Source organism: Triplophysa rosa, linkage group LG13 (genome assembly GCF_024868665.1).
Source record: "Triplophysa rosa linkage group LG13, Trosa_1v2, whole genome shotgun sequence".
Classification (NCBI taxonomy): Eukaryota; Metazoa; Chordata; class Actinopteri; order Cypriniformes; family Nemacheilidae; genus Triplophysa; species Triplophysa rosa.
Window position 1 is genome coordinate 8,630,774 of NC_079902.1, and position 19,516 is coordinate 8,650,289.

General features: G+C 38.0%; 1 protein-coding gene across 3 annotated transcripts in view; it reads left to right on the forward strand.

The window, feature by feature from the left end:
- glra1 (glycine receptor, alpha 1) overlaps positions 1-17,545 on the forward strand; it is a 55,068-nt gene extending 37,523 nt beyond the window's left edge. For all 3 annotated transcript variants that reach the window (XM_057349713.1, XM_057349714.1, XM_057349715.1), the window contains 3 exons: positions 381-595; positions 4,143-4,289; positions 13,672-17,545. In XM_057349713.1, coding sequence (XP_057205696.1) covers positions 381-595; positions 4,143-4,289; positions 13,672-13,959 — 650 coding nt within the window. In that variant the 3' untranslated portion in view covers positions 13,960-17,545. The remainder of the gene's footprint in view (positions 1-380; positions 596-4,142; positions 4,290-13,671) is intronic.
- Positions 17,546-19,516: the final 1,971 nt, after the last annotated feature.

The following is a 19,516-nucleotide window of genomic DNA, read 5'->3' on the forward strand; positions in this document are numbered from 1 at the left end:
TATAGCACAACATGTGACATTTGCTATTTTCCTATTGCCATCATCTTACTCATTGTGTATCACATGTGTTTGGATACAATGTATATTAATATAATGTTTTAGCATGATTTTTATAATGCATTTTGGGTGTTGTTTCTTATTCTCTTTTATATATTAAAATATGGTTATTCCGCTTATGTATTGTTAAAAACCAAACAATCAAATTTAAATAACCAAATAATCAAATGCTGTCTATTTACAGTGTCGAAAGTCAAGTACTATGGCTTGTGTTAATAAATCTGCAATGGCAAAGCACTAAAAAACATGACATTTGTGTGTGCCGATGTGCAGTCACTTCCCAGACAGGCAACAATGAAAACCGTGTACATTTTCTGTTTCAGGGAAGTTCACCTGCATAGAGGCCCGTTTCCACCTGGAGAGACAGATGGGTTATTATCTGATCCAGATGTACATTCCCAGCCTCTTGATCGTCATTTTGTCTTGGGTGTCTTTCTGGATCAACATGGACGCCGCCCCTGCTCGCGTTGGCTTGGGCATCACTACTGTGCTGACCATGACCACCCAGAGTTCAGGATCTAGAGCTTCTCTTCCAAAGGTCAGTTGGTTTTAATCTTTTATTACAATACGCTGATTTTGTGTAAAATTTCATTTTTGCTGTTTACCTGTATGGTCATGCTGGCCTGCACCCTACTTGCTTTCACATTGCACAAACATCCTCCTCCCCTATGAAATACTATAACCTGGAAATTTGTGGCCACCAACTTTATCTCAACAGGCTTTTTAAAAATAATGTATCACCCCTACGGTAAAGCCATGCGCGAGGGTGCTCGCCAACACACACAAATGGACAGAAAGTAACTACAGTGTATATATCCTTATACAGTATATTAACTCTGGTGTCCCACCTAGTGCAAAATAAATGCCTTTTCTTCCGGCTCCACATTTTTTGGAGCCACAGCTTCGCTGTGATTAATTCGGCATTAGGATTCTGACCGTAAACATCCTATTTACATTCTACAGAAATGAATTTATAGCAATAAAGTTTGCTACTTGTATAAATCTCAATGATTTGTATAAAAGTCAATTGTATAAAAGTCAATGAGCCCAACAGCTAAAATCAGGACATATTTACATTTTAAAGGTTTGTCAGGACACCTGGACACACCTCATGAAACTAAGGCTGTCCTGGTTAATTGGGACGTCTAATCACTTTTTATGGTGATCCTTTTTTATGTTGCAAATAAAACAGTTTCCCTAATAAAAGTGTATGCTGTCTTTTCAGAACTTTGCCTAAACCACTCATATGAAGTTTCTCTCCCTTTTTATGTGTAAACATGAGATGAGTAACAGCACTTTGCTGCAGGCTTCTGGTTTGACGTCAAGTCATTGCTGTCAGATTCTTAACAGCACTATCTCTCAAAAACATCACCTTTGCAAAGCCCCGTATCGCATTGTGACAGATTTACAAAACATCTGCCCTGAAATGCACAGCACAAACTGTTGAATTCAGACTGATCAGGGGCTCTGATCAGGAAAAAAAACCTCAGCTGCTTGTGAATGCTGGATCCTTAAGGGTATGCAGAGCAGCAGGTGTTAAACGCAGTCAAAAACTTCACACAGGTTTGACCAAATATCTGCAGGTTTGTTTTCTGTAGCTCTTCTGAGGTTTTGGAAGAATAGGATCTCCTGTGTGACTGGGCGGGCCAAGTTTCTGAACACTGAATAATGTGCAAGTCCTCCTGGGAAGTTTGCATTTATGAGCTTGGAAGCGGTTATTACGCCATGATGTGCGTTCAAGTGCTAAAATGACGCACTGGGCAATTTCAGCTTTTTAGCACCACTGCAACAAAATACAGAGCAAAGGATGTGCATCGGCTGTATAATTGATGATTTATGGTTTTTATTATTCCCATGATGCCACAGAGAATGATGGGGATGTAGTTTAATCAGTCAAGCCTGTCAGCTCATGAGTGTATACTGGCAAGCTTTGTTCTTCATTAAGAGTACACAAAATACACAGTTTGTTGTCACAACTACTATTTATTAAGAAACATGTTGTTTCTGCCACAACGTTCTAGACATAAAGAAAAATATTTAATCACGTTTGTATGAAAAGATCAAGGAAAATGTAATTCCTCATAAAAATGGAAAACTCCTATTATGTCATTGAAGGTTAATCTACAGTATATAGGGGCCGTGACTATGTAAACTGTATCAAAAATATTATCATCAACCACTGTGGGCAGCCATCTACATGAATGATGTCATTACTAAAATAAAACCTCATTAACTGTTATGGAATGTTCTTTATACATGCATATCAGTCCTAGCAAAATAATGGCTCCATGATAATACACAAATACTGGGATAAATAAAACATGTCAAATAAATTAACTGTTACGGGTTGATACTGTCAAAAATAAAAAAAGTAATTTATTTATTATTATTTATTATAATAATTGCATTGAAATGTGTAATTATTGTAATAAATTACATATTTACTTTAATATCATTTTTAAAAACTACCATTGTTTATTTAACAAATTTGATGTGAGTTTGTCATGAGAAAAATTGCAGAATAAATGAAGAAATCTCAGAAACTACTCTATAGTCTTGTCTGCAATACACTTGTGTTTTTTATGATTTAAAAAATAATTATCTATTGTATATTAATGTAATTTAATATACAGATCTATTTTGTATGGCATGATGGTGCATTTTGTGTGTGTGTGTGTGTGTGTGTGTGTGTGTGTGTGTGTGTGTGTGTGTGTGCGCGTGTCCAAAATTGAGGTCCCCAGGGGCAAAAAAGCTAATAAATTGTACAGAACAATGTTTTTTACTAATCTAAAAATGCAAAAAGTGTTCTATGATCTTTAGGTTTAGGGATAGGGTTAGGGATAGGGGATAGAATATACAGTTTGTACAGTATAAAAACATTACGCCTATGGACTGTCCCCACGGGGATAGTCAACCAAAGCCTTGCGTGTGTGCGTGCGTGCGCGTGCGTGCGTGTGTGTGTGTGTGTGTGTGTATGTGGCTGTTGACATAATTACTTTGAGCACTGTATTTCATAACAGAACCGAAATTGTATCCATCATTTATTAATCTCTGTGTGCCTACTTCCTATGACCTTGACCTTTGTATTTGCTGATTCCGCCTCCTGTGTGCACTGTGCATTGTGAACGAGGATTTCGAGATCCTGCATGCTGTGTTATGATGAGATACAGCATACGCATGTATTATGCAAACAAGATATTGCTGGAGTTTGACAATCCTGTTGATCATAATTTACATGCATAATGGCTGGCCAACAGACACACACACAGATGTTCAGATTACAGCAGGATATCACTTCTGACATAGGAGATATTTAGCAGACGCAATAATGATCATGAAAATGTGCTGTTACTTCACTCTGAAAGTTCTCACATGCTAGTTACGAACAAGTACCCACATTTAATGTTAATAATAAGACCTAAACATTTTGTTGAGCCACATTCACAATTTTTTTTATTATAACCAATGTTTTTGTTGTAACTGTGTATTGGTGGTCGGTGAACATGCTCCAGACATACAGTATATATACGAACGGTTGGCTCAGAATAGAGTCTATAGACACCACTGTCTCACCCCAGTGCTCTACAATCATTTCAGCAGTGCTTTCTGAACCATGCTGCTGTAATGCCACCTAAACTCCACACCACCACTTTGGTCACTGGCCTGTCAAATAAAGTGAGTCTCATCTGAGCGTTAGGGCCAACAGCCGTGCTCTTTTCAGGGCCAAAGAAGAACCTCTGAATGCATGTCCCCGAGAACACTTCAAGCGCGCCGAGACCGACCCTCTGCTTGAAAAGTTGTTGCGGAAAGACTTACTAGCTTTGCTGCAAAGCTTCAATTCTCAAAATTGACATATTTTATTCATTACAGCTTTGATCCTTATGTCAGGCTGCGTACGACAGTCCTTCCAGTTCATTGGGTTTTAGATGAAAGTGTTTCTTGGGTATTCTTCCTTATAATAGGGCATATTTTACAACTTTCTCGACTGGAAAGTTTTAAGCACTTGAGCTAAGCGAATGACTCAACGCGTGAACGTCAAGCCAGGCGGTGACTCACACTTCTCTGTTGATTTTGCCCTGCTGCAGGTGTCCTATGTGAAAGCCATTGACATTTGGATGGCTGTGTGCCTACTCTTCGTCTTCTCTGCCCTGCTGGAGTACGCCGCTGTCAACTTTATCGCACGCCAACACAAGGAGCTCCTGCGCTTCCAGAGAAGAAGAAGACATCTTAAGGTGAACCAGTCACGATCTTTAAACACAGACCGGCTGAAAGCCCAGCAGACTGTGTGCTTTATATTTCATTGTGCCAAATGTTCACTTTGTTAAGGATTCAAACGGTATGTTTGCGCTCAGAGTTACAAAACTCGCAGAGAGTTAATCTTTTATCTGGGCTGTGAGTAATAATGTGTGAGGATAAATGGCACAGTGCCACATTTCATCAGCAAAACTCCAGGTTTTGTAAAACTGGCTTTTGGCAATGCGTTATTGCTGATTTGTTGGAATGTGCGTTTTAGATTTAGAAATCCCACAAAGGCATTACATCACGACCTACATTTCACAACAACCCTGCTGGAAAATGAAGCATAGTAGCGGTGCTGTGGACACCGATTGGTCATTTTTACTCTGATCAAATAGCCAGAGGCTGACACAGCATAACCTTTTTCACTTTTGTGAATCTGGCAGTGGAGATCTTACTTTCATTCCTTTTCTGGGAAAATAGTCGACTAGTACAAATGTACCAACTAGCAGTCATTCAAGCAATAACCAATCCACTCAAGTTTAGCCTTTAAACAGCATTTCTACATGTATTGTGGCAATCCCAGTCCAGTGTGTATTGAATTTTAACAGAGACAAACTTCAGGAGCGACATAAAGTCACCAAAGACCATGTGAAAGACTGGCCGCATAGCAAGAAGCATGAAACATCAGTCCTGGATCGTTTAAAATGAATATGAACTTGTTTTCTTAGTATTCAAGATCCAAATGCATTGCATCTGTTTTTTGATCAGTTTTTCCTTTTTCAATTTTCTGCAGATAAATGCAAATAAACAAACAACAATTTTGTTTGAAATTTGGAAGGAATGTTGTCAGTTGTTCACAGAATGAAACAAAATTATAATTGTACTTAAACACACACTTAAATAGTTATTATTTAGGCAGTTATTATTATTATTACTAATATTATTATGTAGATTAAAATATAGTTTTTACAATAATAATAATAAATATCACTATTATTTAGATTAAAAATACATTGTTTTTACAAATAATAATATTATTATTAATATTGTTGTTGTTTTCGTTATTATGATTAGTATTATATATTGTTATTATTTACTATTTCGGTTAAATTGTTTCTAATAATAACGATTATTATTATTTAAATTTCAAAAATATATTGTTTGACTCTTGGAGTGGTTTTCTGCAGTTATATAAATATTACGACATATTGATGCTTTGATCTTCTCTGAGATTATATAGAAATATATTAAGTCTTAGAAGTGTTAGCATGCACGGCAAATCTGTCAAGTGCCTCAGAGAGCTCAACATAAATCCTGAAGCCCCCCGTTGTAATCCTCAATCAGCCTCTGGGCTGCATGTAATATAGGTGCAGTGAAATTAGTCTTCGCTACCTTCAGCCCAGTACAGGTAAATCCACAGAGACATACCGGCTGATATCAGACCTGTCACCATTCGGGCCCCAAGGGCACACGGCACAAACCACAAATCCAACTGTTTGAAATGAACACCCAAGATTCCCATCCAATCGATGACCGCCAACCGTGACATTCCTGATGAACGCTGTATACGAGGAAACAATAGGGCGTATGTGGGATGTACACTTCATTTCAGAAGGCGCGGCAGGTTTGCTGCATTATCATTATCCCTTGGTTAATGAAACTACCGGCCGCCGTGATCCACGGCTGCGGTTCGGCCCTCCATCCTGGCTCGCTGGGGCCATCATTCAGTGCCTGAGCTCTGCACTGCAGCTCAGAGCTGTCACCTCCCTGCACTACACAATAAAACAACTCCCCAGCATTACCACGGGAGCTTATCGACCTTCTCCAGCTCGTGTCTCTGAGAGGCAGCTGTTGACCGCGTGTAGAATGAGGATTCCCCCTGCTGGACAGACCGAGATCTGTGTATATCAGTGTCACGACTGACCCCACAGGAAGGTTGTTTTAACATTGTGTAGACAGCTGTCCTGAAAGATTCAAGCTGTTGTATCAATTTCATGTGCTGTGTTTCACTGCAAAACCTCCCCCAAAAAAAATCCAGACACTAAATGCACCGAAATTGATGTATGTGCCTTGTATGCAAAACCCAAACGCTATGTGCCCGCCACAATTAACATGTATAAGCACTCACTGAAAGCAGACCGTGAAGAATTTCATTCAAAAGACGGCAGCTATAATTCACATCCGACTGAGGATCAAATGATGCAGTAGAGCTTTTAAATGTTGCGTATATCCAGGTATGCAGTGTAGATGGACGCACATTCAGCATTTTAAGGAGGCGCTTCAGGTGCTTAGATCGCAGTGATGGAGTGATGCTGTACAGTCTGCCAGATTGCAGTAGTCCTCCAGCATTCAGAACCAGCCTGCAGGAAATTGGCATCATGCAACATAAAGAAATGTCATTCCTTTAGCGAATCGGGTGCAAAAACAACCCGGACGGCATGTGTAAATCCAACTTGCTCTCAGCAGGTGCAATACATTCCTACATTAATATGTGGTCATACACGTCGAATAAGTAAATGTTTACAGCTGCAGTCCGTACCTTTTGCCTCTGTGTCGCCATCTTTGTTTGAAACATATAATTACAGGTTACTTTGCATGTTTTTGAGACTCATTCTTTGTACCCGACTGATTAACTGATAAATCATTATTACAGGCAAAATTATAATGAAAACACCCAAACTGCCACAAAAGGCAAATGCTTTCTAGTTCTGTACGATATGCATCAGACTGTCAGTTCAATTCCATTTCAATTGTAAAGTGCTTTTTACAATTTTGCATTGTTGCAAAGCAACTTTAAATACATTTAGGAAGTAGTTAATGTAATAAAGAGACGGTAGTTATGAAAAAAAAGAAGACACAAAATGCCCGGGGTTTTGACCAGGGGTGGTCTAAAGAGATGCATTTGCATAAAAAAGAGCTCTTATCCGACGGCAGTTTCTTTGCAGTTTTTACAGCTCGGGCAACAGAAAAGTACATTAAAATAAAATTACAGTACGTTTTTTTTTTGTTGTAAATTTGCAGTCTCTTTCTGTAATTTGATGTTTTTTTGCAGTTTATAAAAACACAATAAAATTCTGCAAAATTACAGCTTTTCACATTATACGTAAAAATCTGTAAAAAAAAAAAAAAACAGTAAAATTACAGTGTAATTTTAAAGTGGTCTTTAGTGATATACTTTAATAGCATATAATAGCAAGATCGTAGGCCCTAGCTCTTTGCCAACTACTGGATTCCATTTCGTTAATAAGTAGGTGAAACCGTGCAATCTCTGAACTGCAAATGTCTTCGCTTTGCCTAACAATGACAACAGCACATAGCGAGCAGTGAATTGATGGGGAAGAATCGTCTTGTTAGAGAAGATTGTGATGCAGAGAGGGTCACTCATGGGATATTGTCTCTTCTATCTCCTCTCAGCTCTGAGCGGTGCAGCTGCCGTCTGTAAGCATGTAACATACGAGAGGGAATTATCTATTTAGATAAAACACTCAGTCTCGCTCAACTGGCCGGCCGTCCTCAGGTCGGCTGAACACCGGTAGAAAGATGAAGGTACAGTACAGAATGAGTGTTTGTGGTGTTCGATGTGGTGCGGTCGGAATTATAGTGGAGCTCAGTTTCCTGGAGTGTTTAATAGAGACAGATGTCTTGAATTGACTTGGCACTGGACTGTACGGGCTGCGAAATACTGCAGTTTTGTTCTTTTGTAGTTGCTTATATAGGCATCTGTGTTGCTCATTAGAAGTGGCTGCTAAGGCAAGCATCGCTATTGTTGTTGCTCACACTTTTGGGGATTTGAATAAACCTATAAATATTAGAGCTCATCCTGGTATGTCTGGTTACGTTACATTCATACTTTCTTTCAAAATGTGAAAATGTTTTCTGTATTCTTACTACTGCAAGAGTGCTATACAAATTGTATCGTGTGCATACAGTGAAATTACTAGCCAGCCGGGTAAGGATGTAGACCTATTGATCTATTGAATATGTAAGTGATTTATTTAATAGGCTGGTTTAGAATCGATGCTTGCTCTGAATTGTCTCTCTTGAACTAGTAACTGTGGTCAAAACAGCTTATATTGTTTGTATAGATTATGGCATGTAGTGACTGGTATGATTCTGTCCATTTGAGAGACCCGAAAGGCATAATATGCTTGTATAATCTTAAAACATTTGTTTAATCCTCATTTGTATTTACGAGGGCGCAGATGTTTATTTGCGAGACAAAATGAGATTTTCGTAAGCATTCATTCATCCAAGACCGCCGGGCACATGCGCATAATGCCAAAATCTTTCGTTTTACGCTCCTCATAATATATTCATTCCATGTCACCCATAGGTGATAAAAGAACAGACATTATGTAAATGTAATGCATTACAATGGTACGCACAGCAAGGGTACACAGATAAACGTAACAAATCGTCCTGTTGTAAATGTGTACGACTTTCACACGACTACATCCATATCGATCACGGCACCGAGCGTCCTATGAGAAACATTTGGAATATTTAAGATACAACCGTAAAGTAGGCGCTACTTTACGGCCCGTTTCAATCTCCGTTATTTATCACGGCATCCCGATAAAAGACAGAACAACATCAATCCCATCCAAGTGCTTTGATTGATGAAGGAGCCAAGAGGTCCTGTATGGAGCGTCAGACGCCACACCCCTGATTTGCAAACGCCGCCGTGAGCTGCATTTTGATGCCCGCCGATAATGCGCTCCGCGGTAAAGCTGGATGCCGCTTGTTGTTTTTTTCTCTCTTTCCGCTAACAGTCGGACTGGGACCGCGGCCGACTCGCCTGATGCAGTAATGGCAGAGCTTTAATTAGAGAGGGAGGGTAATGAATCTGGCAGGGCCGGGCTAGAGGGAAAGTGACGCAGGACGCTGCTCTTGCCGCAGCCCTGGTTCTCTTTACGGCTCCACGTCACGTCTTGGAGCCACCACATTAATCATATGGCTGCAGAAATAAAGGCGAGCATCCGTAATACTTACAAATGGTAAGCCGGTGCAGCTGAAGGACAGGGAAGGTCGTAGCACCCCGGCATCACAGACAGCGTTGTATACAAACCAGAGGGGCCGTGGGATAACATCACGCACACATACACGCACGTATCCTGGTGTGTGATCTTCCATTTACCCCTGCACACATTAACAGTTATAAATGGGATAGCTGAAAGACAAGGACAGAAAGAGGACAAAGCGTCTAAAAATGGGGACCTGAGAAGAAAATGGCTGATCTTTCAGGGGAAGCAAGCAGACTCCGGCGGTTTGCACCTGCAAATTAAACACATGCATTATGATGATAATGATCCTGTTTTGCTTCCCCGGTTCGTGTTTAAATGAATCTAATCAATGTGAAATATCTACCCGCACTGAAATGTAATTACAAGTGTTTGTAATTTTGGGTTTATTTTCATTATAGGTGAAACGTGCACCACCAACCATAAGCAAATGGAATTGCAAAGATAATAATAAATCCTGCTGTCTGATATCGGGCTGAGAAATTGATGCAGTGAGTTTGGGGCGGGATCATCTGAGTCGGTGTTGCTCTGGTCAGGATGCTAGAGTATATTCTAGACATAGTCTCACTATATTTAACTTTGATAGGGGATAGTACACTGACATTGAAAAAATGACACCTTCAAATCAGGTTTGTCCGATGAATTTGTAGGACTTCAGAAGGTTAAAAAGACATACCAAAAGATTCGAGGCACTGATATACGGGTTTTTTTCGTGCTCTTACAATGAAGTTTAAGTGTGCCGTTAGTATACTTTAAAGTCTTTCTATCAGAAGGTATGGTTTTTATGTACTTTTAAGAAATGTACTTTATGTAGGACTACTTCTCAAAACTCAAAGTTTACTGTTACACATACGCAGTAATACAGTTTTATAGACTTGATTAAAGTCAATTAACAATCATCGTCGCACACCTGCAGTTAATAGATAGGTGCGTAGGAAAAAAGACCAACAGGTCAAAACAATAAACAAAAAGAGAAAAAATCCTGCACATTGTCAATGCTTGCCAAATATCATTTTTTTATTAAAGGTTGCAAGGTTTTGGTCTCGTGACCTTCATCAGGCATATACCAGGTATATAATATAATTTTTTATCTTTTGCGAGGATTGATAGTGTGCAGGATTTTACTCTTTTTGTTTAACAAACTTTATTTAAAAAGTGAGCCAACTTAGTCCCAAGTAGTATTAACAGATGGGTAGCTGATAAATAGGCTAAACCACACATGGTGTGACAGCAATTAGATAAAGCAATTTAGAAAAAATCTAACAATTAAGATAAGTCTCTCTTATGCTGTTTTATATTATAAATATGAACAACATGAAATAATATGTTATTAACAAATGTTTGGGACCATGGGTTTATTTGTCAATACACTTACACTTACAAGTATACTAGTACTAGTATTACTTATTGCATGAAGTATAATAAAAATATATCTGAACTTTGCTTAAATATATGTAATAAAGTGAACTAAAAGTTAACTTATTTTTGTTTTATATATATATATAGTGAATTATGTGCACTCCCACATGAAAAAGTAGTATACTAGTGGTGTCACAACATACCACGTCGATACCATGTTAATTTGACACAATATGATAATATCGTAAATAAAATGTTGTCATTTAATGAAAATAAAATGTTGCCTTAACTCAACTCAACTCAACTCAACTTTATTTATATAGCGCTTTTACAATTTTCATTGTTACAAAGCAGCTGTACATGAGACACATTGACTACAAGCAAAACAATCAAAGTTGTACCTGCAAAAACAAGAAAAGGTTGAAAACACAGAAGACAGACACACCCACACACAAAACACTCCACACACACAACACGCACACGCACCAACACACACAGACACAGAGACACACACACACACACGGATGCACACACACACAACACACACACACACACACAAGACGCACACACACACACACACACACACACACAAACACACACACACACACACACACACACACACACACACACGTACGTACACAGACAAGTACGCACACACACACACGCTCAGTGAGAGCACACATTAGGATAAAGGAGAGAGAAGCACAGGTCAAATATAACAGATAATAAATTCCTATATGCAATATTAATTAAGTAAAACTTTAAAATTCTAAAGCAGCCCCCCCGGCAGGCAATAGTGCAAAAACAGTATGCAAACGGTGGCGAGGAACCCAAAACTCTAATCGAGAAAAAAAACCTCAGGAGAACCCAGGCCCAACCAGGGATTCCAGTTCCCCTCTGGCAAAAGCTGCTGCCTCTGCACAAGCTCCAGAGAACTTGCACAACAAGGCTAAATAAAATAAATAAACTTAATAATAAAATAAATATAGTTTAAGATTATCATTAATAATCTAATAGCATTTGAAGTTTTGTGGTGAAACATGTCAAGAGACCGCGTCCTTCTTTATCCAGCTCTATCATCTCAGCTCTTGTCAGGTCCCCACTTCCCATTCTCCGCTCTACCATCAGGTCAGGCCATGAACTGCATCCTGCTCGCTGTGGTAACCTTGGAACAATGAGACAAGACTGGCTGAGAGTAGAGTACTGTTCTGTACTCTTTGATGCAACAAGTACATCAGTTGTGTTTTTGGTTCCGGTTGATCTAACTAATGCAGCCTAAACCCTCTGAAGATTTATATTATGGAAGAGTAGTGTATGCAAGATTAAAAAGATGCGTCTTTAGTCTAGATTTAAACTGACAGAGTGTGTCTGCCTCCCGGACAGTGCAGGGAAGACTATTCCAAAGTTTAGGCGCTAGATAGGAAAAGGATCTACCACCTGCACTTGATTTTGAAATTCTAGGTATTACCAACTGACAGGACGCCTGAGAGCGTAATGCACGTGAAGGACTGTAATACAAAAGGAGTTCATTCAAGTACTGAGGAGCTAAACCATGTAAGGCTTTATAGGTAATAAGCAAGATTTTAAAGTTAACGCGATGCTTTATAGGTAACCAGTGCAAGGTTGACAGAACCGGGCTAATATGTTCATACTTTTTTGTACGTGTAAGAACTCGAGCTGCCGCGTTTTGGACCAATTGGAGTTTTTGTAATAAGCCTGCAGGGCAACCACCTAACAGTGCATTACAGTAATCTAGTCTTGATGTCATGAATGCATGAATTAACTTCTCTGCATCTGAGATTGACAGCATATGACGTAGTTTAGATATATTCTTAAAATGGAAAAACGCAACAGTGTTGCTCTTAACCCCTTAAGAGCAACAGTGGTTACAAACTCTCTCTCTCTGCCTTACACTCAAGTTAGAATCGTTGACCAAAATAAGGAAACCACAAAATAAGCAAAGTTAAATATGAGTATGATTTATAGTATTGTTTATTTATTTATAAAAAAAAACATTTAATAGATATTATGATAATATTGTTTTTGTGAATTATTTTGGCCACAATAATCGTGTAGTAAAAATGTGATATTGTGACAACCCTAATATTATAGTATACTGTACATTTTCTAGATATTGTTAGATAATGTTTTTGAACATACAAAATATACCTTTTATCATTTACTATAGTTGAGATGCACCGATGCTAAATTTCTCCGATATCTGCCAACTTTCTGAATGTTATTAATTCATATATTGACCATTAATATTGAACATCAAACTAGTGATGTTTCTTAATATTTTCTATATACAGAGCACAAATCCGTACCATTTTCCTGTCCTCTCTCGATCATCGTCTGTTTTCAAACTATCGGCCGATAGTGTGAAAAATTGCTTTTATCGTCCGATACTGATTATTGGCCGTTATATCGGTGCATCTGTAGTTTATACTAAAGAATACTAAACTAAAAGTATAATACTACAACAGTCATACAAATCTACAGTTAATATTTTTTCATGTGGGCTGCACAAAATAATTTGCCATCACATTGTGGTGAAGGTGAAATGATAATAACCATATTATATTTGTAATTCATATCACTCCATTCTGTTTACAATTGACATCAAACGTGTAATGCAGTCACTTCAAGAATGATTTTCCAGTCAAATTCGTGATGACATTTATGATAAATAGTTTGGCAGTTTGGAAAAGCACTGATGTAAGCAAGGGAGGCAAAGCAATGTCAGTCCATCAGATCACCTGAAATATTGCGGCCTCTGACCACAACCCTATCCTGTCCAGCGGTCATATGTCAATAGTTAATTCCCATAAGCACATATAATCCATATCATGCTATGCCACGTAGAAGATATGGGCTACAGATCAACCCAACAGGATTGAGGGAATCAATAGGTCGGGCTCTCTGCATTGTTTAAAGTGGAGTGTTGGGATAATGGGCTTCTCGACACTTGACAGATTGACAATCTGTGTTGCAGGAGGACGAGGCGGGAGATGGGCGATTCAGCTTCGCAGCCTACGGCATGGGCCCGGCGTGCCTGCAAGCCAAAGATGGCATGGCCATCAAGGGGAACAACAATAACGCGCCCACCTCCACCAACCCCCCTGAGAAGACCGTGGAGGAAATGCGCAAGCTCTTCATCGGCCGCGCCAAACGGATCGACACGGTGTCGCGCGTGGCCTTTCCGCTGGTATTCCTCATTTTTAACATTTTCTACTGGATCATTTACAAGATCATACGCAGCGAGGATGTTCACAAGCAGTAAACGGCGATCCGAATATACCCACCTCCACGCTCCTCCCTCATCTTCCTGCGCCCGCCTTTATCTCACAACAGTGCTCACGTGCTTCTGGTGATGATGAGCCCTCCGGCAGAGGTATTTATGAATATTGTTTCATCTCTTTCTCTCCTGCCCTCCCGAATAATCCGGACCTGTGCAATAGCAATGCAGTAAAATGCATGATATATGAATGTGGCAATATATTTACTAAAAAAATGAAAATGACTGAAGTAAACGTTAAACTTTTTCACATCTACGAACTTCTGAACCGATGACTGGGATTCCAAGAGGAGGTGCTCTTGTAAAACGGTTTTTTTGTTGCAACTTGAAGACGTACTGCATTGCGAGAATAATGGAGAACCGATGTGTAATATACCGTATATTTAAATGATAATACTTCCATGAGAAAGCCTTTGAAAATTAAACGTATTTTGAGATCGCAGGGCAGTTTGGGGCTTCCACGAATACGCAGTGAATATGCCGCGGGTCCCGTAGACCCACCTTCGCTTTGATATGTGATTTACAAGCACTTGTCGGAACTGTCCCCTGATGTGCAAGTCTGATATTAATAACTAATGAAATCTTGATGAGTGCCGGTCAAAACAATTATTTATTCAAGCTGTGGTTAATGTGTTCCTCTATCTGTACTCATAGATTTGTCTTTTTTTATTTCAATTTTAGATTATCTTCTCTGTTCATGCGCCGAACTTCATGTTACTTCCAGGTTGACCAAAAACAGACGTATACTTGGTTGTTTCTTATTTTTCATCTGATCACGTTTTCGAAGGATTCTGAAATAGTAAAAGCTAAAACAACTTTGCAAGGGGGTGTGAGGGGAAACCGTATAGCCTTTATATGCTATATGCGTCAGAAAAGATACAGCGGGATCTTTCATAACTCACATTTCATACATGTTCTAAACAGCTGATAGTATTATTTTTATAAGCTTGATAAATAAGCAGTACAGCCAGTGCCATGATAAAACCAACTATATTTCCAACCAAATGTATATTACGTGATTTTTTCAAACTATGTGTATAAATGCATAGACAGTACTATGTTGTGCAGCATAGTTAATAAGTGCACAAAGGTTTAGTTTCTGAAATTAAGAACGCATTTTCATCCGGCTTCTCTATGCAATAATCATATATGCAAATTATTTTAAGTGTTTATCATGTTCAATATGGACTTTTTATTCTGAGGGCCCATAAAGACACTACTGTACGTTTAAATCTTCTCTCTTCTACAGTAGTCATCCTCGATCATTGCTATAAAAAAGAGCATTGGAAAAACTTGTCTATGCATGGCAAGACTTTTTTTGTGCTACAGATGATATCGATGTCAATTTTCACTTTTGTAACGTTTTGTTGTGACTGCTGATTTGAAGACATCCACCGACTGAAAACGTGTACATGGTGTCTAGTGCTCAACAGGCTGTGATAGATGATAGATGCTTTCTGTAGGATATGCAAGTTTGTATCACGTGTAACATCTTCTGTTAACCGCTTGTTTATCAAACCAAAGAGTGGTTGAGTTTTGAATGCTTCATTTTATAACAAATATGCTTTTGTCATTTCATTTCCTGTCTCACCTCGATGTGATTTGGTTGTCGAAACATTGACAATGACAGTTTTGCTCATTTGTAAAATCTGGTTTAAAATTGTGCAGTTTTATTTTCATGTGTATTTAAGATTTACAATATGAAAAAAATGTCCCTTTATAATTAAATTTGTAGGATAGTCATGACTGGGCAAAACGTTACCAAAAAATATGACAATAGGTCAAATTTATGGTATACGAATGTTTTGGTCTTGTAAAATATGTGAGATCTTTTCAAATGTTAACACACTTTTTTGCCAGAAGATGAAAATAAATAGTTGGGTAGTCGACAAATAAACCGCACACGTGTCCTATGGTGTGTCCGTATTTTGTGATTTGTATTACCGTTATCATGTACCCTTTATGTGTGTCACTGGGTTTTGCAAATATCTTACCAATAAAAAGTATTAAAAAGTGCTTGTCAGCTCTGACAATACAGTACGTAATCATTTAAAAAGTACAGTTTTTTCCCGGTTTCCTGAAAAACAGCACATTTATGAATGTATTATATATTATGAATAAAATTTATATGAATTATAAATATAAACAACATAAAATAATATATTACTATCAGTGTGTTTTGAACATTTTTGCTGTCACACCATAGGACACATGGTACGGTTTCTTTGTCAACTACCCATATTTTATTTTTCACATATTTATTTATTTCAATGATATGGCATCATGATATTATGTTCAATTTAAAGGGCTATTTTTAATGAATCCTCTCTCTTGTATCAATAGGCTTGTGATATATGTGTTCGTAAAACTGGTTTACCCCTCAGCTCCATTAAAACACTGGATCTCAGAATTATATTTAGGATTCCATTAAGCTGAAACAAAACCTGAATTCAGTAATTGGGAAATGTAAGCTGAAACATTGCAATTCAACAGCAGCACAATGTAGCAAGGTTGCATATCACATATCATTTGAACGTTCACAAACATGAATTGTGTTGACAGGAGCGTTTTCGTGTGGATCTTAAACTTAATTCCAGATTAATCACGATGAGTTCACATAGTCACCAAACTAGTCCAAAACTGGTTTATGCTCCATCCCTGAGACTGATGGAGGCATACGATGTATAATATACATCAGTGTGAGAAATGATCGAGTCACTTTTGATGTGTTCACTGGAGATGCAGGCACTGAGATGGGACAATTCAAATATGTAGACAAAAACACATTAAAGAAGATTTGTAGAAGTATTGTTCAGCTTAATGTTGCTGTTGATGACGGATTTCTTTATCGACAAACCCTGCTTAAGGCTATTTCTGCTGGACTGATCTCTGTGTAAATGATATAAAAGACAAGAACATCGAAGATTAATCCTGCCGCAGGAATACAAGGGCAGTGTGATGTGAAATATGTTCTATATGCAAACAGGTTTGTTCTTTGGCTTAATAATCATGCAAATATCAATTTAATGTCCATATGATTTCAGTCGATCTAAATTATCGAGGCATGATATCGTTTCCGTCTTCCGCATTTCTTTTTTCTCTTGATCCTTGTTTTAAATAAGGACACCCTGCATAACCCTGCATTGCAATTGCCCAAGAAACGGTGATCTCAGAATGACAGCGGGCATGGTGAACGGATGTAACCAATGTATGCAAACTGTGGGTAAAGTTTTAATTTTTGCACAAGTTGGTATGGCCTTAATTTTATTGGTTGATTTGCTTAAATTGTGTATTGGCACAAAGTGCATCTCTTCATTTGCTTATTGACATAATCCGAGTGCACTTCCAATGGGTGAAAAATAAACAGCAGATCCTTATTTTTATGTTACAATACTAAAACATGGAATTTTGCATGAATAGAAATAAAATGGCAGATATTTTTTGGCTTGTACAGAAATGTGAGCAATTTGAAGAAAAAAAGGAATGTACCATTTCTGCTGTATCTGTATATAACACAATATTTATTGAAATATGTCTTAATGCTAAATCTAATTCTACTATTAAAGGTTTTCAGAACTAAAATAACTGAACTGTTTGTGAGAATTGTGAATTGTGTGAGAGCTGAGCTTTACTCTCTCAACAGTTACTGTGACTTGATCAATGATGTGATGCATATTTTTCTATATATTTATTTAGCAATTCTGGTTACATAATTTTAGAGACATTATAGGAATAGTTCACCTTCAAAATGAAAATTTTATTATTTACTCATCCTCTTTGAAATCCCCATTGAAACCCAATGCAAAGTCAATGGTGACTGTTGTGGAAAAATGTCTTGTAGTTCAAAAAATCTCTCAGACAAAGAAGGTCCGGGTGTCAAGGAGTTAACTTTATTTGCTCGAGTCAAACAAATTGAGATGTTCCAAGTCATCTAAAAACCAAGTGTTTTCAGTCTACAGTTATAGTAAAATGTCTGAAAGGTGGTCCTTTCTAAAACCAATCAGGTAGATTCCCGTTATCTCTTATTTTTATTAACCAATTGTTATTTTCTGCCACCAATATATCCCAGGCAACAAGGTGCGTATTTATTCGTGGTAGGCTGGCTATTACCTAATTTTTAAAATATATTTTTATATATCCTCGCCCACCACAATTATGTAATGGTCATCATGACCTGTTTCCCCTTCTTCACCTCCTGTGGTAAAACTGTGGCCTTGCTCAATGTAGATTATAGTCATAGTAACGGGGCGGAACATGCCCAGATTTGGTCATACTGTAGGGTTGGGGCCGGAAAAAGTCCCCAGATTTCATAAACACTGCCAGACATCAAAAACACAGCTGTGCAGGGTGCTTTTCAGAATCTCATACAAATGTGTTTAAAACGAAGAGCAATACATTGAATAATGATCAAAAACATAAAGACAGATCAAAAACATAAAGACATATCATGAAATTCCTCCATATGACCAACGGTTTTCTATCTTTTGTGTTCTGCAGAAGAATGAAAGTCATAAAGGTTTAAAATGACAAGAGGGCTTGTAAATAATGAGTTTTCATTTGGAAGATGAACTATTCCTTTACGTCAAATGCTTTTTAAAACAAATGTTAATACAAAATTCAGTTTCTATGAAGACCCATGCTCTGACTTTCCATCCATTTTGTTGACTGTTACTCCTGTGCATTACTCTAGAGTACACATCACCTTATGTTTGTCAATGACTAATTTCCAGAGCCATCTCTCCAGGACCAACTTTAAGTGTGTGTGTGTGTCTGAGTTTATGTGACACAATGATAGAGAAACAGAAAGGGAATGGAGCGATTTATAGTGTGTGTGTGTGTGTGCGTGCAACATGTGCCCTAGGGTTTAATTTACATGGTTTTAACCTGCGTATTTCAAAAATATTATACATTTTATTTTCATGACTCAATTTTTAAGATGAGTTTACAGATTACTCGTTTCTAAAAAATTTTTAGAATTTAGTCTACATACTGTCATTATGCCATGCTTTAGGCATTTCAAATGCAAGTTTTGTAGGTTGCATCAAGAAAGCCAGAATTGTAAACAAGAATTTTAAATTTTAATTTAAAGACCCGGTTTAATACTGACACATCCCTGTTTTAATATCCTTAAAGCATTTGTCTGTTTTGTAGTTTAGCTTAAACATGCATGCGTTTTGCTTTATTAACAAAATGCAATTGAGAATCAATTTGACTCACAAATGAGGTAACTGGGTAGATAATACGACGGTATTGTATCGTTTTTAAATAGTTGGGATGGTGACTTGCGATAAAAAGGTTTGTATGGGTCCATCTGGGAGGGGAATTGTTGCCAGCTGTATGAAGGCATTTCACATTCACATGGACCATAGGGTAGTTCTCAAATAAGAAAGCAGAGGAGAAAATATATACAGCACTCTCTCTTTCATGAATACGAATGCTGGGCCACCTGCTGGTCATCACACCTGTAAACCACAGCGGCCACCAATCCAGTTTACTGTTAATGCACTTTCTAAGGTGCTTCGCCTGTAAACCTTCAGTCTGA